Source organism: Hibiscus syriacus, unplaced genomic scaffold (genome assembly GCF_006381635.1).
Source record: "Hibiscus syriacus cultivar Baekdansim isolate YM2019G1 unplaced genomic scaffold, ASM638163v2 tig00002426_pilon, whole genome shotgun sequence".
Classification (NCBI taxonomy): domain Eukaryota; kingdom Viridiplantae; phylum Streptophyta; class Magnoliopsida; order Malvales; family Malvaceae; genus Hibiscus; species Hibiscus syriacus.
The window spans coordinates 19,004-46,284 of NW_024061929.1; the positions used below are offsets into that span (position 1 = coordinate 19,004).

The 27,281-nt window shown below is 40.1% G+C and overlaps 2 protein-coding genes and 1 pseudogene across 2 annotated transcripts; 1 reads left to right on the top strand and 2 right to left on the bottom strand.

The window, feature by feature from the left end:
* Window positions 1–899: 899 nt before the first annotated feature.
* On the top strand, window positions 900–3,543 carry LOC120145605 (probable WRKY transcription factor 51). Its single transcript, XM_039159422.1, has 3 exons — window positions 900–1,135; window positions 1,224–1,370; window positions 3,276–3,543. The coding sequence occupies exons 1-3, from the start codon at window positions 915–917 to the stop codon at window positions 3,472–3,474; spliced, it is 567 nt and encodes a 188-aa protein (XP_039015353.1). The 5' UTR covers window positions 900–914; the 3' UTR covers window positions 3,475–3,543.
* A 276-nt stretch (window positions 3,544–3,819) lies between these two features.
* LOC120145617 lies at window positions 3,820–4,449 on the bottom strand. The gene is made up of 2 exons (XM_039159426.1): window positions 4,129–4,449; window positions 3,820–4,039 (listed from the first exon to the last, which is right to left on the bottom strand). The coding sequence occupies exons 1-2, from the start codon at window positions 4,362–4,364 to the stop codon at window positions 3,835–3,837; spliced, it is 441 nt and encodes a 146-aa protein (XP_039015357.1). The 5' UTR covers window positions 4,365–4,449; the 3' UTR covers window positions 3,820–3,834.
* Window positions 4,450–4,883: 434 nt separating this feature from the next.
* LOC120145628 overlaps window positions 4,884–27,281 on the bottom strand; it is a 42,734-nt pseudogene continuing 20,336 nt past the window's right edge.

Sequence of the window (27,281 nt, forward strand, 5' to 3'; positions counted from 1 at the left end):
CTACAAGTAAAACTCTTTAGTTAAAACTCTAATATTTGAGTCCTATTCAACTAAGAACTATACTACTTGTCCTAGTTTTTCCAAGTAATGGCCGACCTTGCTAGGTGGACAATCCCTAAGTCGGTGTTGGCCTTGGCCCTTAGTGCACCCACAATGTGGGCAGGTCTCGACCCTGTGTACCCTCGATATGCGCTGCCTTCACCCCTAAGCGAACCCCTTTGTTCTCTCATCTCAGTTCTAGGCGCACACCCGATGTGCGTTGGCCCCAACCCCTAGTGTGTCTCATTGTGTGCTGGCTAGAGCCCTTGACAGTCCTTGACGTGCGTTGGCTGTGCTTGTAGGTAGTTTGGGGCGGGCATGTATTGACCCTGTGAGGCGCTGTGTGCACTTTGATCTCGACGTGGTCCTCGTGAGCCATTTGGGTTGCGTCTGTCTCATCCTGATGGGTGTTGGTCTTAACCCACGGTAGAAGTAGACTGCCTTGTGCTGATTGTGACCCCACAAATAATCTGGTATGAGCTGACCTTGTCAACAAATTCGCGTCCGTGACACAATCAAGTTTTACACACGATCCTTTATTTATCCCCTGAAAAAAAACCCAATAATTCCCCGCCTACCAAAAGCAACGAGTTGTGTAATACATAACAAGCGGTCCCTTACTGTAACGCAATAAAGTTAAATGCACAAGTCACCCATATGACGTCATCATACCACGTGGCAGCACCAAAGAACCTTCGTTGCATCGCTCCAGGAAGTGTCGATGAAGCAGCAGCTCATAAAATTAAAAATTGGAAAAAGAATTATATTGTTTAGGATATTTAAAATTAAATGTATAAAATCGTTTGCAGCTATGCCAAACAAGCTCCCCTTCCTACAACACTGTCCAAGACCAAAGTCCAGTTTTTCCTTAGAAAATGGACTTTTCTCATCAAAACCCTAACTTTAACCCTAATTACACCTTCTTCCCTGAAACCCCCAATCCCATGTCCGATTTCCAGTTCTCCGATTATCTTATGCTCGATGACAGCATCTTCGACGACGACGATGCCTACTCGCCGCAAAGTATGGCTTCGACGGAGAAAGACATGGCTGCCGCTACTGAACTGAGTGGTGCAACCTCCAAAAATAGTAACATGCAAGTGATATATATTACGAGCTGCTCAATGGATCTTTTCTCCCTTCGTTTAAGGTATTTATTGATTTTTTGGGTTAAAAAATTGCAGAAAATGCAAAAATGGAGTGGGGAAAAACAAATCGGACCTGGGGGTTCGAGTTGCGTTTAGAATGAAGTCGGAGATGGACGTGATCGATGATGGATACAAATGGAGGAAATATGGTAAAAAGTCCATCAAGAACAGCCCCAACCCAAGGTAGTTTCCTGATTTTATCTTATTAATTGCATGAAATATATGATTAAGATAATGAAATTATTCAGTTTCACTGATGGATCTCATCATCATGGTTTCAATAGTAAGCGGACCCCATAACTTTGTATACATCTATATTAAAAATATAATACTTTCAACTTGATAATTAACTTCTTCTTGTTCCTCGTGCTGAAATGGAAATAATAATTATATTTAAGTATGCAGAAAATCTGTCTAAAAACAATGGATTTGGTTTTTTTATATCATAAAATGAGGCAGCATGTGGGATTTTGATATTATTATAGTTTAAATCTTCAACAATTTGCAGCAATTTGCTAATTAGTAAGCATGAATTTTTTTGTATTATTTGAAAACATACCTCTTTGTATCAAAGAAGAGAAGTACAAATAACTTTATTTCCCTTTCTACCACGTCCGACGCACATGGTTTTGCACTCCGTGTAGAGTTGATCATAAATCCCATCACATCAAACATGCCCCAACAAGGTGCATCCATCACTCCACATACATACACTGTGGGCTGCTGCGTTTGTCCACACCAAAGCTAGTTTTGCATTCATCGTTCAAGTAGAAAACGCATCCATCACTCCACCTACACTAAAATTGCATAAAATTCTACCTTCGTTCCTAGTTTAAGACACCATGGACAACCGTGGAAGCTGTGAAAAGACCAACTCGATAGCTTTTCTCAAAATTTAAAAGCACAGTTCTGAGTGCTGGACCACATCAGAGCAAAATATGCTTTGCTGCTATCAAAATTTTCACATTTCAATATTGCTGTGAATATATCTTTATGTCATCTGAACTTGCTTTTTTCTCTCTTAAATATGCATTAAATATAGGATTCGGATGCCAGCAGTTTAACAAAAATAAAAATCTGAGTAGGGTAAGGTGATTACTGATGTGTATGTACACTTTTATACATCTCTCTAAATTACTTTGAAAAATCATCATATATTTAATATATATAATTTCATATATTATTAGAGTTAGATATTAACATATCATTATAAAATTATAAAATTTTATTGAATTAAAAAATAACTGAATAATTAATATTTTAGGTGTTTTTGTCCTCATGTCCTTTCACATCTAAGTAAAGCAAAAATAAAAAATAAACTACGGCAATACGGCAACTATTCGATTATTTATAGATATATGTATAAATTATTCATCTTATGACTCACATGAATACTTATATAATCAGATAACTTACAAATCATCACTACTACTCAAATATATATATATATATATATATATGCATAAATATCAGAAAGACGTGTCATATTCGATATGATATAATAATTAAAGAAGTTAAGTACATAAAACTAAAAACTTTAAAAAAATGCATATCTAAATTTTCATTTTAGAATACTTAAACAATATTTAACTCTGAAATAAATTATCTCTATTTCTGAACACGTGATTGGTCCAAGATCAATACTTGATCAAGTCTATATTTCAAATGAGTCATATTTTTAGTTTTATTAAGGCCAACATATTTCAGATAATTTTAAACAATTATTATACGTTTGTCGTCAAAGATGAAAGTATATATAGGATTGTAGAAATAGCTGTTCATGAGCATATAGAGGCATCTACTTTTACTTGGTACTTCGGCTTTATTATACTCTTTCTTTTCAAAATAGACCTTATATTTTGAGATATTCTATTTCGAAAATTTCAAATCCCTATTTTTGACGATAAACAAGAAGATTATGATTTATGAGTTAAAAAAATGTGTATGTGTATATTTTTTGTTAAATATATATAACCCCGATTGATTTGTTGGTTGATGATGATGTGAAATACATATATGGTGTATGTGTATGTTTCATATTGTATTGTTGGTTGATGAAGATGTGGAATACATTGTTGGGTAATGCAGGAATTATTATAAATGTTCAAGTGGAGGATGCAATGTGAAGAAGAGGATAGAAAGGGACATAAATGACAAGAGTTACGTGATAACTACATACGATGGTGTTCACAACCATGACACCCCATCCATGCTTTACTATAATCAAATGCCCCTTATGGCTCCTAATGCTTGGACCCTGCAACCTTCATCTTCTTCTTCTACATGAATCTATACTTACAACTATGCTTATCTTGTTGCCTAAAACGGTCAGCTGCTTGAAAGATTTACTTTTCCAGTTGACACTCTAGGCTTTTTTTGGTGGCTGAGCTGTTAAAAATCCAGCCCGTAGGAAAGAGAGGCTATAGTCCTTAATCCTCACTGTAGACCCAATAGAATTGGGACTGGGCCAATCTGATGGATTAACTATCAGTCATCCTTGTTATATAAAATAATGGAAATACAAGAATGTTGCAAATACACAAATTCTAATTTACTTCAAGCATTATTATTACAATCATACAGGTAGATGGCAAAACAAAACACAAACACACATCTATGATATAAGATAGGTTAGTGGGATTTTAGTTTACAGCTCATCGCGAGATTCTTGTTGACCAGAGTCAGGGGCAGTCCCTTTGAGCTTCTCGGTGGTTCTGTGGATAGCTTCTGCAGCAGACTTCGCAGTTTCTTTAGCGATGGCTTCACTTGTTCCGATGCTGTCCTTCACTGCTTCTTTCACCTTCTCTCCCGCACCAACAGCTGCAGCTGGGCCTTTTCCTGTGCCCCTAAAACTAACAATACAAACATAGTAAAATGGATTCATCATAGTATGTAATAAACAAAAACAGGGAACGTCATGCAGTGCAAATGATGTTCTTACTCGAGACTTGGAGGGGTAAAGTGCAACTGGAGCTCGTGGACGATGGCTTTCATCTTTTCCCAATAACTCTTATGGGATTTCTTCAACAACGGAAGGGTGTTTGACAGTAACTGGAACATAGTTGGCTTCTCTTCATTGTTCTGTGTTTCTTGGCAAAGTAGGGGTCGAATTTGGTGGGATAGGATGACTAACCAGAGAAGAAACAGTGACAAGGGTGTTGCTCTAGATCTATTCATTCTTAAAATTTGCAGAACTGAATATTCGAAAAGAGGAAGTGGTGTCTGCAGGTTTGTAGTTGGGGGATGCTTTCATGTTCGGACACGTTCTACTGAAACGTGGTGCCATCACCTTGCTTTTAGGCATCCCTTCTAGACATTTCTTGGCATTAGGATAAACAATCTATTTAGTTATTGAATTAATTTTATTCTAATTATTAAACAATTTTATTTTCAATAATTCATTTAACATTCTTTAATGATTGAGTTAAACCAATTTAGATAACTAAAAACATGCTGATGTACATAGATTTGAGCATGAAGTTCCTTCCACTCCTCCAATGAAGTTCACCATTTATTTAATCAAAAAGAAAAAGTTCACCGTTTATGAATTGCAAACCACCTTCAAATAAAAACAAGGATTTGAAACCGGCTGCGAGTTACGAAGCTTCTACATTGATATAAGAGCTTCAATTCCTATCAAATTATTATATACAGATGGCGGAGGTGGTCATTCAATTCTTGGGTGCTTTAATCAATGCGTGGTATAGATTTCAGTTCCATCTCTTGGAATTCTTGAGCCCTTTGGACTTTTGTTTAGCTGCTTGAAATGCCTGCCTTTTTTGTTTCTTTTGATCCTTCTCCGCCTGTTCAAACCACCAAGCCAAGTTTCATGTTATCATCTACACCATTACCTCCCCAGTTTACAAACCACGTATTTGCTTACCTTTGACATCTTTGATTTCGCTTTCACTTTCGGAACTTTCTCTTCAAGTTCCGCCTCACGCTCCAGTTCCTTCTCCCTTGCCTCTAGGTTCTTCTCCAGATAGTACTGTTCATTTCAGAACGATTAATCAAATAAGAAACAACTCATTGAACACCACATTTCAGGTGAATACCATCAATAGGTGATGGAGAAAAATAGCAAACATTTATCTGAGTTGCCGATTGAAAACCATACATTGTAGTCGCCTGCATAGTCCTGCAAATGCCCGTCTTTTACTTCCACTACTGTTATGTATGGCTCATAAAAGTCTCGTTGTGGGGTTACGAATTATGTGGGTTGGGGGTGTGGGGGCGCAGCCCCCGCGGTACGGTACAGGGTTGATTTTGTAATTATGTACCAGGGTTTTCTATTATAAATAGAGATGTAACCTAGACCTAAAATATCATTGAATAAAACTTCTAGCGCCGCCTAGGCACCGAGGACGTAAGCACATTGCCGAACCTCGTAAAATTCTCGTGTTCTTTCGTTTTCTTTACCCGTTTTCGTCAACAATTGGTATCAGATGTCAGGAGCAAAATTCGAAGTCGCGAAATTCGATGGTCAGGGTAACTTCGGATTATGGCAAACGAGGGTGAAGGATCTATTGGCGCAGCAAGGGATCTTGAAGGCTTTGCGACCTACAAAGCCGGCGTCGATGGATGAGGAAGATTGGGAAGAATTGCAGCAGCGAGCGGCAGGAACCATACGATTATGCTTGGCGGACGAGGTCATGTATCACGTCATGCATCTATCGTCTCCAGACGAAATTTGGAGGAAGTTGGAAAGTCAGTTTATGTCCAAATCCTTAACGACAAAACTGTATCTGAAGCAGCGGCTGTATGGGCTGAAGATGCAGGACGATCACGATTTGGCGCAACACGTGAATGTCTTCAATCAAATCGTTTCTGATATGGCTCGGCTTGATGTGAAAATTGAGGATGAAGACAGAGCGATGATTCTGTTGTGTTCGTTGCCTTCCTCTTACGAACACATGGTGACTACTCTTACATATGGGAAAGAGACTATCAACGTTGAGGAGATTACTGCAGCCTTGTTGGCTCACAACCAGCGGAAGCAGAATGCAGGGGAAAGCTCTCAAGCCGATAGCTTATATGTCAAGGGTAATCGAGATCGTGGACGGAAGCCAGAGAAGGCAGGGTCCGGGAAGCGGAATTCCAGATCCAAATCCAGGGATAAGAAGACGATTCACTGTTACAAGTGCAAGGAGGCGGGACATATGAAGCGAGACTGTCCGAAGTTGAAAAAGCAGACCGATGAGAAGCGTGATGGCTCATCCAAGTCTGTGAACGTGGTCGAGGATGATACTTCTGATTGCAGTGAGGGTGATATGCTTTCTATTTCAACGACACAATTGACGGATGCTTGGATTCTTGATTCTGGATGTTCTTATCACATCACGCCAAATAGGGAATGGTTTTCGACATACAGGCCGGTTAATTCTGGTTCGGTTTATTTGGGTGATGATCGATGTTGCAATATTGTTGGTATTGGTGATGTCAGAATTAAGATGCACGATGGCTCCGTTCGGACGTTGAGTGGTGTTCGACATATCCCAGACTTGAAGAAGAATTTGATTTCCTTGGGCACTTTGCACAAGAATGGTTTTATCCCTAAGGCTGACGAGGATAGGGAAACCATTCGGATTGTTAAAGGAGCATTGACTGTGATGAAAGGCAAGATGACTGCAGGGAATATCTACAGATTGTTAGGGAGTACCGTTGCAGGTGGAGTTCACTCTGTTGAGTCCTGTGATGATACGACAAAATTGTGGCATATGCGCCTTGCTCATCTTAGTGAACGTGGTATGGCAGAATTACACAAGAGAAACTTGTTGCATGGTGTCAAAAGCTGTAAGCTCGATTTTTGCAAGTATTGTGTTCTTGGTAAACAGACTAAAGTCCGTTTCAAGACTGCGAAGCACACAACTCAAGGGATTCTTGATTATGTGCATTCTGATGTATGGGGGCCTTCCACGACATCGTCTTTGGGTGGATCTAGGTACTATGTTACTTTTATTGATGATTTTTCACGGAAAGTTTGGGTGTATTTTTTGAAACAGAAATCTGAAGTTTTTGAGAAGTTCAAGCTGTGGAAAGCTGAGGTAGAAAACCAAACAGGACGAAAAATCAAGTGTTTGCGGTCTGATAATGGTACGGAGTACACATATTCACGGTTCCTACAATTCTGTAAGGAGCATGGGATTCAAAGGCATTTTACAGTGCGCAAGACACCACAACAGAATGGTGTTGCGGAACGAATGAACAGGTCGTTGAATGAAAGAGCCAGATGTTTGCGGTTGAATGCGGGGCTTCCCAAACACTTCTGGGCTGAGGCTGTTAACATGGCGTGTTACCTTATCAACAGATCGCCAAGGGCATCGCTGGCTGGGAAAGTTGCAGAAGAGGTATGGACTGGTCATGATGTTTAGTTTTGATAACTTACGGATTTTTGGTTGTCCTGCTTATGTGCATGTACCTGCTGATGAGAGATCCAAACTTGATGCAAAATCGAAGGAGTGCATTTTTCTGGGTTACAAGAAAGGTGTCAAAGGATTCAAGTTCTGGGATCCAGTTACGAAGAAAGTTGTGATTAGTAGAGATGTCGTTTTTGATGAACAGTCTATGTTGCAGCAGAAGCAAGACACGACAGTGGTAGATTTCGAGCAGTTTCCAGTTGAGAAACCAGAAACTTCTCAACCGACTTCTGGTGGTTCCACTACGGATGATTTGCAGGATTATAGTCTCGCCAGAGACAGGGTGAGACGGACGAATATAAAGCCTCCGAACAGATTGGGTTTTGAAGACTTGGTATCTTTTGCACTTACTGTTAGCAGTGATGATCCAGTTACTTTTCATGATGCCGTTACTAGTCAGGAAAACGACAAGTGGATGGCAGCCATGGTTGAGGAGATGGAGTCTTTGAATCACAATCGCACATGGGAGTTAGTTCCCCTTCCTGAGGGTAAGAAGCCGATTGGTTGCAAATGGGTGTATAAGAAGAAACCACAGTAACAGAAAAGAGGGGGAGAAGTTCAAGGCTCGTTTGGTAGCGAAGGGTTTTTCATAGCAGAAAGGAGTTGATTATGATGAAATCTTTTCTCCTGTGGTCAGGCACACTTCAATCCGAGCAGTACTTGCATTGGTGGCTAGTTGGGATTTGCATTTAGAGCAGATGGATGTTAAAACTGCTTTTTTGCATGGTGATTTAGAGGAGCAGATCTACATGCGGCAACCTGAAGGTTTCACTCAACCTGGAAACGAGCATTTAGTTTGCAGATTGAAGAAATCTTTGTACGGGTTAAAACAGTCTCCGAGACAGTGGTATAAACGGTTTGACTCCTATATGATCAAGATTGGCTACAACCGATGTGAGTATGATTGTTGTGTCTATGTTAAGAGCCTTGATGATGGTTCTTTTATTTTTCTATTACTGTATGTTGATGATATGTTGATTGCTGCGAAGAACATGGATGATGTTATCGGTTTGAAAACTTTATTGAGTCAGGAATTTGATATGAAAGATTTAGGTGCTGCAAAGAAAATTCTTGGAATGGAAATTTGCAGGGACAGAGACTCAAGGAAACTGCGGCTATCTCAACGGGGTTATGTTGAGAAAATGCTAGAAAGGTTTGCGATGAGTAGCGCGAAACCAGTTAGCACTCCATTGGCGAATCACTTTAAGCTCTCATCAGAACAGTGCCCTAAGACAGATAAGGAAGCTGAAAATATGGCAAAGGTTCCGTATTCTAATGATGTTGGCTGCTTGATGTATGCGATGGTATGTACTCGTCCTGATTTAGCTCATGCTGTTAGTCAAGTTTGTAAGTACATGTCTAAACCTGGTAAGCAACATTGGGATGCAGTCAAGTGGATCTTTCGGTACTTAAAGGGTACTGTGGGACATGGAATTGTTTTTGGGAGTCAGCGGGATAATCCTTTGGTTGTAGGATATGTGGATTCAGATTATGCAGGTGACTTGGATAATAGAAGATCTACGACAGGGTATGTGTTTACTCTTGGTGGAGGGCCTATTTGCTGGAAGTCTACTGTTCAATCTGTCGTGGCACTATCTACAACTGAAGCTGAATACATGGCAGCGGCTGAAGCTGCAAAAGAAGCTTTATGGCTTACTGGTTTAGTGAAGGAGTTGGGTGTTCAACAAGGTGGAGTTCAGTTGCTTTGTGATAATCAAAGTGCTATTCACTTGGCTAAGAATCAGGTGTATCGTGCTAGAACTAAACATATTGATGTAAGGTTCCACAAGATCAGAGAGTTGGTTGCATCTGGAGAGGTTTTGTTTCAGAAGGTACATACTGATGAGAATGCCGCTGATATGTTCACCAAGCCAGTTACGACAGACAAGTTCAAGCATTGCTTGGACTTGTTGAATGTTTCGAGTTGTTAAAGAAGCAAGGTAACCCAACCCACATTGAAGTTTCCAAGGGGCAGGATATTCGCCAAGGTGGAGATTTGTTATGTATGGCTCATAAAAAGTCTCGTTGTGGGGTTACGAATTATGTGGGTTGGGGGTGTGAGGGCGCAGCCCCCGCGGTACGGTACAGGGTTGATTTTGTAATTATGTACCAGGGTTTTCTATTATAAATAGAGATGTAACCTAGACCTAAAATATCATTGAATAAAACTTCTAGCGCCGCCTAGGCACCGAGGACGTAAGCACATTGCCGAACCTCGTAAAATTCTCGTGTTCTTTCGTTTTCTTTACCCGTTTTCGTCAACAACTACTCTGTTCACTATTTGCCTAATTAATGAAGTATCGGTCATGAGATACTGTGATCACAGTGCCACTGTACTCTCTGATTGCCTCCTGATTGAATTGAATGATTGCACAACAAATGAGTGATAAATCAAAATGCTACAATATCGGGATAAAAGGATGAAGGACTAAGACAAAACCAAACCTCTAGAATCTCTTTTGAGGGTATATCCAGATGATTAGTCGGTATATCCAGATGATTAGTCGGTTCATCCAAAACTAGTAGGGTTGATGGTTTCACCATGAATTTGCAAAAGGCAAGACGTGCCTGAATGGAACAGGAAAACAAAAAATTCAAATATATGCCTTCAACACATAATTATCTCAGGCATGAAAAACAATATGCAATACGCATTTGTTGACGAAAACGGGTAAAGAAAACAAAAGAACACGAGAATTTTACGAGGTTCGGCAATGTGCTTACGTCCTCGGTGCCTAGGCGGCGCTAGAAGTTTTTTTTTATTCAATGATATTTTAGGTCTAGGTTACATCTCTATTTATAATAGAAAACCCTGGTACATAATTACAAAATTAACCCTGTACCGTACCGCGGGGGCGCAGCCCCCGCACCCCCAACCCACATAATTTGTAACCCCACAACGAGACTTTCTTTGTAAGGACAGTTGATGTTCGCTTCGCTCACTCCGCTCCATCTCCTGTCCTCTTTACTGGTATATTTATGAGCCATACCTAACAAATCTCCACCTTGGCGAATATCCTGCCTCTTGAAAATTCAATGTGGGTTGGGTTACCTTGATTCTTTAACAACTCGAAACATTCAACAAGTCCAAGCAATGCTTGAACTTGTCTGTCGTAACTGGCTTAGTGAACATATCAGCGGCATTTTCATCAGTATGTACCTTCTGAAACAAAACCTCTCCAGATGCAACCAACTGTCTGATCTTGTGGAACCTTACATCAATATGTTTAGTTCTAGCACGATACACCTGATTCTTAGCCAAGTGAATAGCACTTTGATTATCACAAAGCAACTGAACTCCACCTTGTTGAATACCCAACTCCTTCACTAAACCAGTAAGCCATAAAGCTTCTTTTGCAGCTTCAGCCGCTGCCATGTACTCAGCTTCAGTTGTAGATAGAGCCACAATAGATTGAACAGTAGACTTCCAACAAATAGGCCCTCCACCAAGAGTAAATACATACCCTGTCGTAGATCTTCTATTATCCAAGTCACCTGCATAGTCTGAATCCACATATCCTACAACCAAAGGATTATCCCGCTGACTCCCAAAAACAATTCCATGTCCCACAGTACCCTTTAAGTACCGAAAGATCCACTTGACTGCTTCCCAATGTTGCTTACCAGGTTTAGACATGTACTTACAAACTTGACTAACAGCATGAGCTAAATCAGGACGAGTACATACCATCGCATACATCAAGCAGCCAACAGCATTAGAATACGGAACCTTTGCCATATCTTCAGCTTCCTTATCTGTCTTGGGGCACTGTTCTGATGAGAGCTTAAAGTGATTCGCCAATGGAGTGCTAACTGGTTTTGCGCTGCTCATCGCAAACCTTTCTAGCATTTTCTCAACATAACCCCGTTGAGATAGCCGCAGTTTCCTTGAGTCTCTGTCCCTACAAATTTCCATTCCAAGAATTTTCTTTGCAGCACCTAAATCTTTCATATCAAATTCCTGACTCAATAAAGTTTTCAAACCGATAACATCATCCATGTTCTTCGCAGCAATCAACATATCATCAACATACAATAATAAAAAAATAAAAGAACCATCATCAAGGCTCTTAACATAGACACAACAATCATACTCACATCGGTTGTAGCCAATCTTGATCATATAGGAGTCAAACCGTTTATACCACTGTCTCGAAGACTGTTTCAACCCGTACAAAGATTTCTTCAATCTGCAAACTAAATGCTCATTTCCAGGTTGAGTGAAACCTTCAGGTTGCCGCATGTAGATCTGCTCCTCTAAATCACCATGCAAAAAAGCAGTTTTAATATCCATCTGCTCTAAATGCAAATCCCAACTAGCCACCAATGCAAGTACTGCTCGGATTGAAGTGTGCCTGACCACAGGAGAAAATATTTCATCATAATCAACTCCTTTCTGTTGTGAAAAACCCTTCGCTACCAAACGAGCCTTGAACTTCTCCCCCTCTTTTTCTGTTACTACTGGTTTCTTCTTATACACCCATTTGCAACCAATCGGCTTCTTACCCTCAGGAAGGGGAACTAACTCCCATGTGCGATTGTGATTCAAAGACTCCATCTCCTCAACCATGGCTGCCATCCACTTGTCGTTTTCCTGACTAGTAACGGCATCATGAAAAGTAACCGGATCATCACTGCTAACAATAAGTGCAAAAGATACCAAGTCTTCAAAACCCAATCTGTTCGGAGGCTTTATATTCGTCCGTCTCACCCTGTCTCTGGCGAGACTATAATCCTGCAAATCATCCGTAGTGGAACCACCAGAAGTCGGTTGAGAAGTTTCTGGTTTCTCAACTGGAAACTGCTCGAAATCCACCACTGTCGTGTCTTGCTTCTGTTGCAACATGGATTGTTCATCAAAAACGACATCTCTACTAATCAAAACTTTCTTCGCAACTGGATCCTAGAACTTGAATCCTTTGACACCTTTCTTGTAACCCAGAAAAATGCACTCCTTCGATTTTGCATCAAGTTTGGATCTCTCATCAGCAGGTACATGCACATAAGCAGGACAACCAAAAATCCGTAAGTTATCAAAACTAACATCATGACCAGTCCATACCTCTTCTGCAACTTTCCCAGCCAGCGATGCCCTTGGCGATCTGTTGATAAGGTAACACGCCATGTTAACAGCCTCAGCCCAGAAGTGTTTGGGAAGCCCCGCATTCAACCGCAAACATCTGGCTCTTTCATTCAACGACCTGTTCATTCGTTCCGCAACACCATTCTGTTGTGGTGTCTTGCGCACTGTAAAATGCCTCTGAATCCCATGCTCCTTACAGAATTGTAGGAACTGTGAATCTGTGTACTCCGTACCATTTTCAGACCGCAAACACTTGATTTTTCGTCCTGTTTGGTTTTCTACCTCAGCTTTCCACAGCTTGAACTTCTCAAAAACTTCAGATTTCTGTTTCAAAAAATACACCCAAACTTTCCGTGAAAAATCATCAATAAAAGTAACATAGTACCTAGATCCACCCAAAGACGATGTCGTGGAAGGCCCCCATACATCAGAATGCACATAATCAAGAATCCCTTGAGTTGTGTGCTTCGCAGTCTTGAAACGGACTTTAGTCTGTTTACCAAGAACACAATACTTGCAAAAGTCAAGCTTACAGCTTTTGACACCATGCAACAAGTTTCTCTTGTGTAATTCTGCCATACCACGTTCACTAAGATGAGCAAGGCGCATATGTCACAATTTTGTCGTATCATCACAGGACTCAACAGAGTGAACTCCACCTGCAACGGTACTCCCTAACAATCTGTAGATATTCCCTGCAGTCATCTTGCCTTTCATCACAGTCAATGCTCCTTTAACAATCCGAATGGTTTCCCTATCCTCGTCAGCCTTAGGGATAAAACCATTCTTGTGCAAAGTGCCCAAGGAAATCAAATTCTTCTTCAAGTCTGGGATATGTCGAACACCACTCAACGTCCGAACGGAGCCATCGTGCATCTTAATTTTGACATCACCAATACCAACAATATTGCAACATCGATCATCACCCAAATAAACCGAACCAGAATTAACCGGCCTGTATGTCGAAAACCATTCCCTATTTGGCGTGATGTGATAAGAACATCCAGAATCAAGAATCCAAGCATCCGTCAATTGTGTCGTTGAAATAGAAAGCATATCACCCTCACTGCAATCAGAATTATCATCCTCGACCACGTTCACAGACTTGGATGAGCCATCACGCTTCTCATCAGTCTGCTTTTTCAACTTCGGACAGTCTCGCTTCATATGTCCCGCCTCCTTGCACTTGTAACAGTGAATCGTCTTCTTATCCCTGGATTTGGATCTGGAATTCCGCTTCCCGGACCCTGCCTTCTCTGGCTTCCGTCCACGATCTCGATTACCCTTGACATATAAGCTATCGGCTTGAGAGCTTTCCCCTGCATTCTGCTTCCGCTGGTTGTGAGCCAACAAGGCTGCAGTAATCTCCTCAACATTGATAGTCTCTTTCCCATATGTAAGAGTAGTCACCATGTGTTCGTAAGAGGGAGGCAACGAACACAACAGAATCATCGCTCTGTCTTCATCCTCAATTTTCACATCAAGCCGAGCCAGATCAGAAACGATTTGATTGAAGACATTCACGTGTTGCGCCAAATCGTGATCGTCCTGCATCTTCAGCCCATACAGCCGCTGCTTCAGATACAGTTTTGTCGTTAAGGATTTGGACATAAACTGACTTTCCAACTTCCTCCAAATTTCGTCTGGAGACGATAGATGCATGACGTGATACATGACCTCGTCCGCCAAGCATAATCGTATGGTTCCTGCCGCTCGCTGCTGCAATTCTTCCCAATCTTCCTCATCCATCGACGCCGGCTTTGTAGATCGCAAAGCCTTCAAGATCCCTTGCTGCGCCAATAGATCCTTCACCCTCGTTTGCCATAATCCGAAGTTACCCTGACCATCGAATTTCGCGACTTCGAATTTTGCTCTTGACATCTGATACCAATTGTTGACGAAAACGGGTAAAGAAAACAAAAGAACACGAGAATTTTACGAGGTTCGGCAATGTGCTTACGTCCTCGGTGCCTAGGCGGCGCTAGAAGTTTTTTTTTATTCAATGATATTTTAGGTCTAGGTTACATCTCTATTTATAATAGAAAACCCTGGTACATAATTACAAAATTAACCCTGTACCGTACCGCGGGGGCGCAGCCCCCGCACCCCCAACCCACATAATTCGTAACCCCACAACGAGACTTTCTTTGTAAGGACAGTTGATGTTCGCTTCGCTCACTCCGCTCCATCTCATGTCCTCTTTACTGGTATATTTATGAGCCATACCTAACAGCATTAATTCACCAAATATTGTGTGTGCAGGGAGGCTTCGGAAGAAATAGGAATGCAGACATGCAACGTTAAACAGAACTATATTAGGTTAGTCTTGTGTCGAAATTCATCAGCATGTATAGTATTAAACATTATTTTTAAAAACACCCTCAACAACCTCTGACTAAATGAATTTTTGCCAAATCGTATAGGAGTGATGAATGAAATGGGTTTTTTTTTATGAAATCTATAAAAGCAAAAGAAAACATTCGAAAAAAAAACTAAATGTAGTGTATTTACCTTCTCACCACCATTCAATAGGGAAACCTTCCTGTCCAGCATATCGGCTTTGAAGTTGCAACGACCAAGGAGACCCTTAATATCATCAATTCTCCAGTCCTCTGCAACTTCTTCCACTGTCTGAAGCACTGTTTTATCCAAATCAAAAGAGGAGCTCAGGTACTAAGCAAGAAGATCATAATCATCTCCAATACAAATAATGAATTCTCAGAGGTGACATACCTGATTCTGCTCAAAATAATTTGGTAGAACGTTATGCTCCCCAAGGAACACTTCACCACCACTTGGTTTCTCTAAACCCATAATCTATTTCAGTACTCTTTCCACAACCATTTGGACCAATAATGGCAATTTTATCTCCCCTTTCAATTGAAAGATTTGCCTTGTTAAAAAGCATCTGACACAGAAATCAAATATTTTTCAAAAAAGAGGACCGCCGAAAAGAAAATCTAAACCATCAAACATTTCAACTCACCTCATCTTCATAACCAAATTCCAGATTCTTAATAGTAGCAACAGATCTTCCACTTCTTCCACGCTCAGGGAACCTGATCTTCATTTGTTTCCGTTGAAATGGCTTCTCTATTTGTTCCTCTTCTTGAACTTTCTCCCGCTTCTGTAACCGCACAGGAGTAGCCAGAAAAAACGTTAAGAGTCTAAACAATTAATCTCATCAAACACTAGCACAAAGTATGATGAACCGGTAACTATCAAGTGGCACACACCATCAAAATCAAAAGAAAGAAAATACAATACAAAAATTTCAAGCAGCAGCAATCTTAGTCTCCAAACAAAGTTTCAACGGCATTACTGAGAACTAATTTTAGGAATACAAAACAATCATGAGGCTAACTTAAGGACAAATTATCTCGGGTGAAATAAAGTTAAAATGGAAAAAGTAGAGGAAAGACATGATAAGAGAACCAAGTACCATGCCACTATTCATAGGTAAATAATGTTTATGCAAATTAACTCTCTGATCATCATGTCAAGAAAAATACACAGGTTTCATCCTCATGTGATCCAAATTGTGCATCATTTGTAGTCCAGAATAGAAAACTAATCCATCTGATAGAAGTGATTATAAAACTTGACAAGGAAAGAAGTATGACACTCATTTGAATGATTACAGTCAGTCAAGAAGGTTGGCAATCTGGGAGTAATTTCATTTCATCATTAATAGATGCATATTTACCTGATAATGTTATGGTGGCATAAAACTAATCATCTTTACACAACAATGACTAAAGCAGACAGTTTGCATTCCTAGAAATTGAAATGGAATATATTTCAGGAATGAATCCTCCTCAACCGTACCTTCTAAGCAGAAGAAGCACGACCAGAATTTGCCCCAACACCTAATTGGCTTATCAAGTCTTTTGTCTGCTCAATCTCCTTCTGTTGCTTCTCCCATGCAGAGATTCAACCCATGCTGCCTTTGCCTCAACATACTGAGAATAATTACCCTCAAATGTCCTGGAAACACCCATATCAGTCTCCACAATCTTTGTACACAGCTGATCTAGAAAAGCTTGATCATGAGATATAATGACCATTGGATCATCTTGCTTTTAGAGATAACCTTCAAGCCACTCGATTGTATCGAGGTCAAGGTGATCTGTAGGCTCGTCCAAAAGCAATAAATCAGGTTCCTGTAAATATACGTCTATATCAACAAAACAGCTAGAATACCAATGTACTCTACTTCGTCTCATACGCATGAACCATGGATTAACAACCTCCACATCATCAAAAGATATCGAACAAGCTAACCTACTAATATTTAAAATTTGCAGCCCCAATCATACTCATGCAAAAGTAAACAATATTATTTTGAACATTACTATTCCTATGTATATATATACATTGAAAAAAACATATTGGTTAGCTATCAACCTTCTATGCAATTCTAGAAGTGAACTCCTATACCTCTAAACCTCTACAAATTAGGCTCAAGAAAATCATTGCCTTACTTCATTTAACAAAGCAAAAAAATGAACTTTTCGATAAACTAGGAAACTATCATAATATCAAATTAAGAATTTTATCTGCAACAATATCTTTCCAAGTGACATTCTCATTTGCCAGCCGCTGTTAGATTTATTGTAAAACTTTTCTGTAAAAATTGAAAACAATCATAAATGCTCTGCTTTTTCATTTCACAAAACCTGTGTTTATCCTGTTTACAAATGCCATACTAGAAGAATCTATTTGTTATGCCAGGTCACCTATTCAGTTATAACCATTTTAACACCTAGTTGATATTTGTTTTTTTTGCTAACATTCTCCCTATATTCTATAGCTTCAACATCACCTCTAGAGACATGCATCCTATCTCTAAACATGTAAAAATAGGCCCTCGACAAGGGTTTGGTTAACTCATCTGCACACTGATGTGAGGCAGGAACATAATTAACAGCAACATTACAATCATCAAACTTTTCCCGAATGAAATGTAAATCCAACTCGACGTGTTTCGAACGTGAGTGAAATACTGGGTTTGCGCTCATGGCAATAACATTTGTATTGTCGCTCCAAATGACAGGTTGACTAGAGCACATTATACCCATATCTTTGAGTAAAGCTGTAAGCCACACAACATTAGTAACAACTTCTGCAATCCCACGATATTCTGCTTCATTGGTGGACCTCAAGACTGAGCGTTGTTGTTTAGACGACCAATATACCAAATTTCCGCTAAGGAACACACAAAATCCAGAAATAGAACGACGATCATCAATGTTGCCTACTCAGTCAACATCAACAAATGCTTCAAGTTTAATATCAATGTTATTTTTGTGGAAAATTAACCCATAATCCAAAGTGCCACTGAGATAACGAATGATGCACTTCACGGCTGTCCAATGTTGTTCACACGGGGCATTCATATATTGAGCCACGCGATTTACACTAAACACAATGTTCAGGCATGAATGGTTGAGATATATGATAGGTATGACTCATAAATATACCAGTAAAGAGGACAGGGGGATGGAGCGGAGTGAGCGAAGCGAACATCAACAGTCCTTACAAAGAAAGTCTCGTAGAGAGGGTTACGATTATGTGGGTTGGGGGTTCGGGGGTACAACCCCGCGGTACGGTACAAGGTTAATTATGTAATTATGTACCAGGTTTTTTTATTATAAATAGAGATGTAACCTAAAACTATGAGACATTGAATAAAATTTCTAACGCCGCCTAGGAACCGAGGACGTAAGCACATTGCCAAACCTCATTAAAATTCTTGTGTTCTTTCGTTATCTTTGCCCGATTCTTTAACAATTGGTATCAGATGTCAGGAGAAAAATTTGAAGTTGCGAAATTCGTTGGTCATGGTAACTTTGGATTATGGAAAACGAGGGTGAAGGATATGTTGGCGCAGCAGGGGATCCTGAAGGTTTTGCGACCTACACAGCCGGCGTCGATAGAGGAGGACGATTGGGAAAAATTGCAACAACGAGCGGCAAAAACCATACGATTATGCTTGGTGGACGAGGTTATGTATCATGTCATGCATCTGTCGTCTCCAGACGAAATTTGGAGGAAGTTGGAAAGTCAGTTTATGTCTAAATCCTTAACAACAAAATTGTATCTAAAGAAGCAGCTGTATGGGATGAAGATGCAGGACAATCATGATTTGGCGTAACACGTGAATGTCTTCAATCAAATCGTTTCTGATTTGGCTCGGCTTGATGTGAAAATTGAGGATAAAGACAGAGAGATGATTCTGTTGTGTTCGTTGCCTCCCTCTTACAAACACATGGTGACTACTCTTACATATGGGAAAGAGACTATCAACATTGAGGAGATTACTGCAGCCTTGTTGGCTCACAAGTAGTGGAAGCAGAATGTAGGGGAAAACTCTCAAGCCAATAGCTTATATATCAAGGGTAACCAAGACCATGGACGGAAGCCAGAGAAGCTAGGGTCTGGCAAGCGGAATTCCAGATCCAAATTTAGGGATAAGAAGACAATTCACTGTTACAAGTGCAAGGAGTCGGGACATATGAAGAGACTGTCCGAAGTTGAAAAAGCAGACTGATGAGAAGCGTGATGTTTCATCCAAGTATGTGAACGTGGTCGAGGATGACAATTCTGATTGCAGTGAGGGTGATATCCTTTCTATTTCAATGACTCAATTGACGGATGCGTGGATTCTTGATTCTGGATGTTCTTATCACATCACGCCAAATAGGGAATGGTTTTCGACATACATGTCTGTTAATTCTGGTTCTGTTATTTGAGTGATGATCGATGTTGCAATATTATTGGTATTAGTGATGTCAGAAGTAAGATGTATGACGGCTCTGTTCGGACGTTGAGTGGTGTTCGACATATCCCAGATTTGAAGAATAATTTGATTTGTTTGGGCACTTTGCACAAGAATGGTTTTATCCCTAAGGCTGATGAGGATAGGGAGACCATTCAGATTGTTAAAGGAGCTTTGACTGTGATGAAAGGAAAGATGATGGCAGAGAATATTTATAGATTATTAGAGAGTACCGTTGTAGGTGGAGTTCATTCTGTTGAGTCCTGTGATGATACTACAAAACTATGGCTTATGCATCTTGCTTATCTTAGTTAACGTGGTATGGCAGAATTACACAAAAGAAATTTGTTGCATGGTGTCAAAAGCTGTAAGCTCGCTTTTTGCAAGTATTGTGTTCTTGGTAAACAGACTAAAGTCCGTTTCAAGACTACGAAGCACACAACTCAAGGGATTCTTAATTATGTGCACTCTGATGTATGGGGGCCTTCCATGACATCGTCTCTGGGTGGATCTAGGTATTATGTTACTTTTATTGACGATTTTCATAGAAAGTTTGAGTGTATTTTTTAAACAGAAGTCAGACATTTTTGAGAAGTTCAAGCTGTGGAAAGTTGAGGTAGAAAACCAAACAGGACGAAAAATCAAGTGTTTGCGGTCTGAAAATGGTACGGAGTACACAGATTCATAGTTATTACACTTCTGTAAGGAGCACGGGATTAAGAGACATTTTATAGTGCGCAAGACACCACAACAGAATGGTGTTGCAGAACGGATGAACAGGTCGTTGAATGAAAGAGCCAGATATTTGCGGTTGAATGTGGGGCTTCCCAAACACTTCTGGACCGAGGCTGTTAACATGGCGTGTTTTCTTATCAACAAATCACCAAGGGCATCATTGGCTGGGAAAGTTGCAGAAGAGGTATGGACTGGTCATGATATTAGTTTTGATAACTTACGAAGTTTTGGTTGTCCCGCTTATGTGAATGTACCTGCTGATGAGAGATCCAAACTTGATGCAAAATCGAAGGAGTGCATTTTTCTGGGTTACAAGAAAGGTGTCAAAGGATTCAAGTTCTGGGATCCAGTTGCGAAGAAAATTGTGATCAGTAGAGATGTTGTTTTTGATGAACAATCCATGTTGCAGCAGAAGAAAGACACGACAGTGGTGGATTTTGAGCAGTTTCCAATTGAGAAACTAGAAACTTCTCAACCGACTTCTGGTGGTTCCGCTACGGATGATTTGCAGGATTATAGTCTCGCCAGAGACAGGGTGAGATGGACGAATATAAAGTCCCCCGAGCAGATTGGGTTTTGAAGACTTGGTCTTTTTTTGTAATTACTGTTAGCAGTGATGATCCGGTTACTCTTCATGATATCGTTACTAGTTAGGAAAATGACAAGTGGATGGCTGCAATGGTTGAGGAGATGGAGTCTTTGAATCACAATCGTATATGGGAGTTAGTTCCCCTTCCTGAGGGTAAGAAGCCGATTGGTTGCAAATGGGTGTATAAGAAGAAACCAGCAGTAAGAGAAAAAGAGGGGGAGAAGTTCAAGGCTCGCTTGGTAGCAAAGGATTTTTCACAGAAGAAAGGAGTTGATTATGATGAAATATTTTCTCCTGTGGTCAGGCACACTTCAATCCGAGCAGTACTTGCATTGATGGCTAGTTGGGATTTGCATTTAGAGCAGATGGATGTTAAAACTTCTTTTTTGCATTGTGATTTAAAGGAACAGATCTACATACGACAGCCTGAAGGTTTCACTCAACTTGGAAACGAGCATTTAGTTTGCAGATTGAAGAAATCTTTGTACGGGTTGAAACAGTCTCCGAGATAGTGGTATAAACGGTTTGACTCCTATATGATCAAGATTGGCAACAATCGATGTGAGTATGATTGTTGTGTCTATATTAAGAGCCTTGATGATGGTTCTTTTATTTTTCTGTTATTGTATGTTGATGATATGTTGATTGCTGCGAAGAACATGGATGATCTTATTGGTTTGAAAATCTTATTGAGTCAGGAATTTGATATGAAAGATTTAGGTGTTGCAAAGAAAATTCTTGGAATGGAAATTTGCAGGGACAGAGACTCAAGAAAACTGTGGCTATCTCAATGGGGTTATGTTGAGAAAATACTAGAAAGGTTTGCGATGAGCAGCGTAAAACTAGTTAGCACTCCATTGGCGAATCACTTTAAGCTCTCATTAGAACATTGCCCGAAGACAGATAAGGAAGCTAAAGATATGGCAAAGGTTCTATATTCTAATGTTGTTGGCTGCTTGATGTATGTAATGGTATGTACTTGTCCTAATTTAGCTCATGCTGTTAGTTGTAAGTGCATGTCTAAACCTGGTAAGCAACATTGGGAAGCAGTCAAGTGGATTTTTCAGTACTTAAAGGGTACTGTGGGACATGGAATTATTTTTGGTAGTCAGTGGGATAATTCTTTGGTTGTAGGATATGTGGATTCAGACTATGCAGGTGACTTGGATAATAGAAGATCTACGACAGGGTATGTGTTTACTCTTGGTGGAGGGCCTATTTGTTGGAAGTCTAATGTTCAATCTGTTATGGCACTATCTACAACTGAAGTTGAATACATGGCAGCGGCTAAAGCTACAAAAGAAGCTTTATGGCTTACTAGTCTATTGAAGGAGTTGGTGTTTAACAAGGTGGAGTTCAATTGCTTTGTGATAATCAAAATGCTATTCACTTGGCTAAGAATCATGTGTATCATGCTAGAACTAAACATATTAATGTAATGTTCCACAATATTAGAGAGTTTGTTGTATCTGGAGAGCTTTTGTTTCAGAAGATACATACTGATGAGAATGCCGCTGATATGTTCACCAAGTCAGTTACGACAGACAAGTTTAAGCATTTCTTGGACTTGTTGAATGTTTCAAGTTGTTAAAGAAGTAAGGTAACCCAACCCATATTGAATGTTTCCTAAGGGGCAAGATATTCGCCAAGGTGGAGATTTGTTAGGTATGACTCATAGATATACTGATAAAGAGGACAGGGGATGGAGCGGAGTGAGCGAACATCAAATATCCTTACAAAGAAAGTCTCGTAGAAGGGGTTACGATTATGTGGGTTGGAGGTGCGGGGGCGTAGCCCCGCGGTACGCTACAAGGTTAATTATGTAATTATGTACCAGGTTTTTTTTATTATAAATAGAGATGTAACCTAAACCTATGAGACATTGAATAAAATTTCTAGCGCCGCCTAGGCACCGAGGACATAAGAACATTGCCGAACCTCGTTAAAATTCTTGTGTTCTTTCGTTATCTTTGCCCGATTCTTCAACAATATAAGAGAGCCCCCACAACACTTCTATACATTTGAGCATCTGGTAATAAACTTCCACCATTCTTACTTAATTTGGGTGATGATACCATTGGTGTTAGAACCGGATTAACCCCATGCATGCCAACTTTGTCAAGCAACTCGATAATGAGCTTCTTTTGTCGTAGAACTAACTTTTGATCACTTCGGGTAACCTCTAATCCTAAAAAAAAAATTCAATTCCCCTAAATCTTTTAGAGAGAATTTGTTACCTAAGAGCATCACCACTTGTGCAACATCCTCATCATCATGAGTCGTGATGATAATGTCATCAACGTATACAAGAACATATATCATCTTTTCACCAAGTCGACGAATAAACAAGGAGACATCAACCTGAGTACCAGTGAAACCAATCCAAATTAAGAAGGCTCGTAACTTTGCATACCAGCTGCGAGGAGCCTGTTTGAGACCATACAACGCTTTCTCCAACTTGCATACCAATTGAGAGCCATCGACTGCAGATTTTTCAAATCCCGGTGGTTGCCTCATATATATTTCCTCATTGAGTTCCCCATTGAGAAAAGCATTGTTGATGTCGACTTGTCGTAACTTCCACCCATGCATCACGACTAATGACAAAACGACCTTAATTGTGGACGGCTTGATGACAGGACTAAATGTGTCATGGAAGTCCTGACCAGGGACTTGAGCAAAGCCTTTTGCTACAAGTCTGGCTTTATGTCGTGCAATCGACCCATCAGCATTCTTTTTAATTCAGAACAATCATTTACATCCGATAGTCGTTCGACCATGAGGTAATGAAACTAATCGCCAAGTGCCATTTTGAACCAGCGCATTGTATTCAGTCATAACAGCCTCCTTCCATACGGGTGAGAGCAACGCTTGTTGAATTGTCACTGGTTCATCACCATCGATCATAGAATGCACAGAGAAAGCTTTGGGTTTAAAAGTGCCAACTTTGCTAATTGTAACCATAGGATGAATATTGGACGATGAAGGAAGAGGTCCATATATTGTTCTTGTAGCAGCAGCTTCAAGTGGAACATATGTTGATGATCCTTGAAGTGGAACATTCGAACTAGTTACTGAATTTTCAGTCTCAAGTATTGTTTGTAAGTCACCATACGAGTGAGTATGAACAACTGAATTTGTGGGCATCACATTTCCTTATCCCATGTTATCATATGCATTTTCAACTTGAAGAGAAGATACCGAATTTCCACTCTGACCAGAACCAAGATTGTCGTGCAGTCAAGTTGGAGCAAGAGCAAGAATTAGTCGTTGAGTGCCTGGGACCTGAAAAATCTCGGTGCATGGCATCAAAGGCATCTTAGTGAAAGTAGAAATCGACTCCATAACCTGTCCTGCAAAAGGAAAAGTGCCCTCATCAAACTTCACGTGTCGAGAAATAAATATTCGTCCATCCGGTGCCAGGAATAAATAACCCTCGTGTTGCATACTATAACCTAAAAAAGTACAGGCTTGTGATCAGAAAGCAAGCTTCTGTAAGTGAAACGACCGAAGATATGGGAAACAACGACATCCAAAAACACGTAGGTGTTCATAACCCAGATTTTTACCAAATAACTTGTTGAAAGGAGTCTAACTATGCAGAACTTTCGTAGGCAATCTATTGATCAAATAGACTGCCGTAGCAACAACATACGACCAATACTTTAGTGGTAACGAGGCCTGAGCGAGAAACATAAGAACCATTTCAACAATGTGACGATGTTTACGCTCAACAATCCCATTTTGTTGAGACGTGTGAGGGAAAGTGAGTCTATGACGTATCCCGAGTTCTTGAAGAGTTTTAGTGAAATGACGGAACTCTCTATCCCAATCACTCTGAACTTCCTTTATTTCCTTATTAAACTGTACACGAATTAATCATTGGAACAGTTTGAAGGCATACAAAGCTTGGGATTTCTCTTTTAACATATAAACCTAATTATACCTGGTACATACATCAACACACAACATATAGTATCGATATCCATTGGACACAACGTGAGGAGGCCTCTATAGATCCACAAATATTAATTGAAATGGTTTGGTATAAGTATTAACATATGAAGAAAAGGGTAGAGAATGACTTTTTCCAGAGTGACAAGCAACGCAAGCAAATTCATCATTAACTAAAGTTGTATCAACATTACATTCTCTACACACTTTGAGTAATGTATCCCGAGAAGGATGTCCTAATCGGTTGTGCCATAAGCGAAAATCAACAACCCCACGAGCTACATTACACTCAGCATGATCATTATTCCTTAGCAAGATTGAGTCAAACTCATAAAGAACATCTTTCTCACATCCTTCAAGTAGCACTGCTCTTGTAGCTTCATCCCGAGCTACACATCTATGAGCATGAAATTCAAGAAATATGTGGTTATATTTGGCAATCTTAGAAACCGACACTAAGTTCTTCGATATATGAGGAACATGAAGTAAATTATTTAACGTTAAAGAACGATCACTGCCATATAAATAAGAATGACCAATTCTGGAAATAGATAAGTCATTACCATTACCAACCATAAGCTTACCCTATCCGATATACTCCTCTCAACCAACGCCATTATCTGCATCCGACGTCACATGATGGGTGGCACCTGAATCGATAATCCATTTCCCAGATGACCGAGCAACACCACAACTACCCATATTGGACTTAGGAGCACATTCAGCCGCAGCTACTGCAGTATTAGCATCCCACACTCCTTGACAGCCACATGCAGATGATGAGGAAAAACATAAGAATGAGCAGCTAGATTGACAGTCGAAGAAGAACGACCAGCAGAGACCCCTTGAAAATTTTCCTTAAAAATTTTGGTCGAACCTATACCAGCAACGGTTCACTAAGTGACCAATTTTCCCACAAAGTTGACATTGAATCCGAGACCACGACCTTGACCACCCTGGTGATAAGCAGACAAACTAGGAGATGATTCAGTTGAAGGAATAACCCCATTCACTGGCAAGTCAGAAACCTGAACGTTCGCAAGATTTACGTTGATCGTCAAGCTATAAGTCTCCTCAAAACCCTTCTGTTGTAACTCTACATCAAGCAACACATACGTAACACCATCCAACGTGAAAGGTTCTCTGCTAGCAGTGATAACGATAATAAACGGTCGGTACTCCGATGGAAGACCGTTCAAAATGGTCGCCACTTGCTCATACTCGGTCACCAGAGAACCACATGCGACAAGAGCATCACAAAGCTCCTTGACCTGAGATATGAATGTTTGCATGCTCATTTCACCTTTACGAACTGCTTTTAAACGACAATGAAGATTCATTATTGTCGTTGTCGACTTGCTGGCAAAATACTTAGTGACCGTAGCCCACACCTGCGCAGCCGTATTAGCTCTGACCAAGTGGGGAAGGATCGATGGGCTTATGGTGGACAGAAGCCATGAAGCAAGTGCACTGTCTTGTGCAACAAATATTTCATATTCTTCATTTTCACCAACTGTACCATTTCCCAGAACCACCGTTGTCGGAGGAGGAGTGACTGCACCAGTGAGAAGTTTTTCCAAGCGATGACTACGAATCGCCAGAAGCACTTGTTGTTTCTATAAGAGAAATTTGTGTTCATCCAAGATGACACTGAGCCGTTTGTTGGTGAAGATCTTTTGCAGCGTCGTCGATGATACTTCTGTGTCACCCATCTCACCACCAGCAGAACAAAGCAAGGAAAAACTAAGAAAGGTAGATACTTACAGACCTCAAGACTCTCGATACCATGTTAGATTTACTGTAAAACTTTTATGTAAAAATTGAAAACAATCACAAATGCTCTACTTTTTCATTTCACAAAACCTGTATTTATCCTATTTACAAATGACATACTAGAAGAATCTATTTGTTATGTCAGGTCACCTATTCAGTTATAACCATTTTAACACCTAGCTAATATTTGTTTTATTAGCTAACAGCCACTACTAAAACTCGCAACCAACCTATCGGAATCCTCAGGCGAAAGCCCAAGCTCCAGTATCAATTTGTTGACCTTAGCATTAACCTCATCCAAATCAACAGCCTGAGCTCTTTTTTGCAACAAATCAAACTCATCCAAAAGCCTTCCCATCAGCTCCAAATTCTCGGTAGCCCCTTCTATCGCCTTTTGAACCCTCTCTAACCTCTTAGATATCTCTATTTCCTCTTTGAAGGCAATCATAAACTCATCACTCACAGTCCTAGTCATAGAAATCTCGAATTCTTGGTTCAAGAACGCAACATTCATGTGGGGCTTGGCCTTTATAATGTTCCCTAAATCGAGTTCTTCTAGCCCCATTATAATCCTCATTTGGGTCGTTTTCCCTTCTCCGTTTACCCCAACCAATCCAACTTCCTCGCCTTTTTCACTTCCCAGATCACTCATTTCAAAACCGTTAAAGCATTTATTTTAATTGAAAATTTTCTAAAACATTTTTTCTATATTCATTGAAGATGAAATTATGCCAATGAAAAGAATGTTAAGTTTATTAATCAA

Bases quoted from the DNA above. Each gene is read 5' to 3' on its own strand.
- LOC120145605 (XM_039159422.1), top strand. From the start codon at position 915: ATGGACTTTTCTCATCAAAACCCTAACTTTAACCCTAATTACACCTTC. The intron at 1,136-1,223 runs GCAAGTGATATA...AAAAAATTGCAG, and splicing joins ACCTCCAAAAATAGTAACAT to AAAATGCAAAAATGGAGTGG. The intron at 1,371-3,275 runs GTAGTTTCCTGA...TGGGTAATGCAG, and splicing joins AAGAACAGCCCCAACCCAAG to GAATTATTATAAATGTTCAA.
- LOC120145617 (XM_039159426.1), bottom strand. From the start codon at position 4,364: ATGAATAGATCTAGAGCAACACCCTTGTCACTGTTTCTTCTCTGGTTA. The intron at 4,040-4,128 runs GTAAGAACATCA...TTGTATTGTTAG, and splicing joins TTTACCCCTCCAAGTCTCGA to TTTTAGGGGCACAGGAAAAG.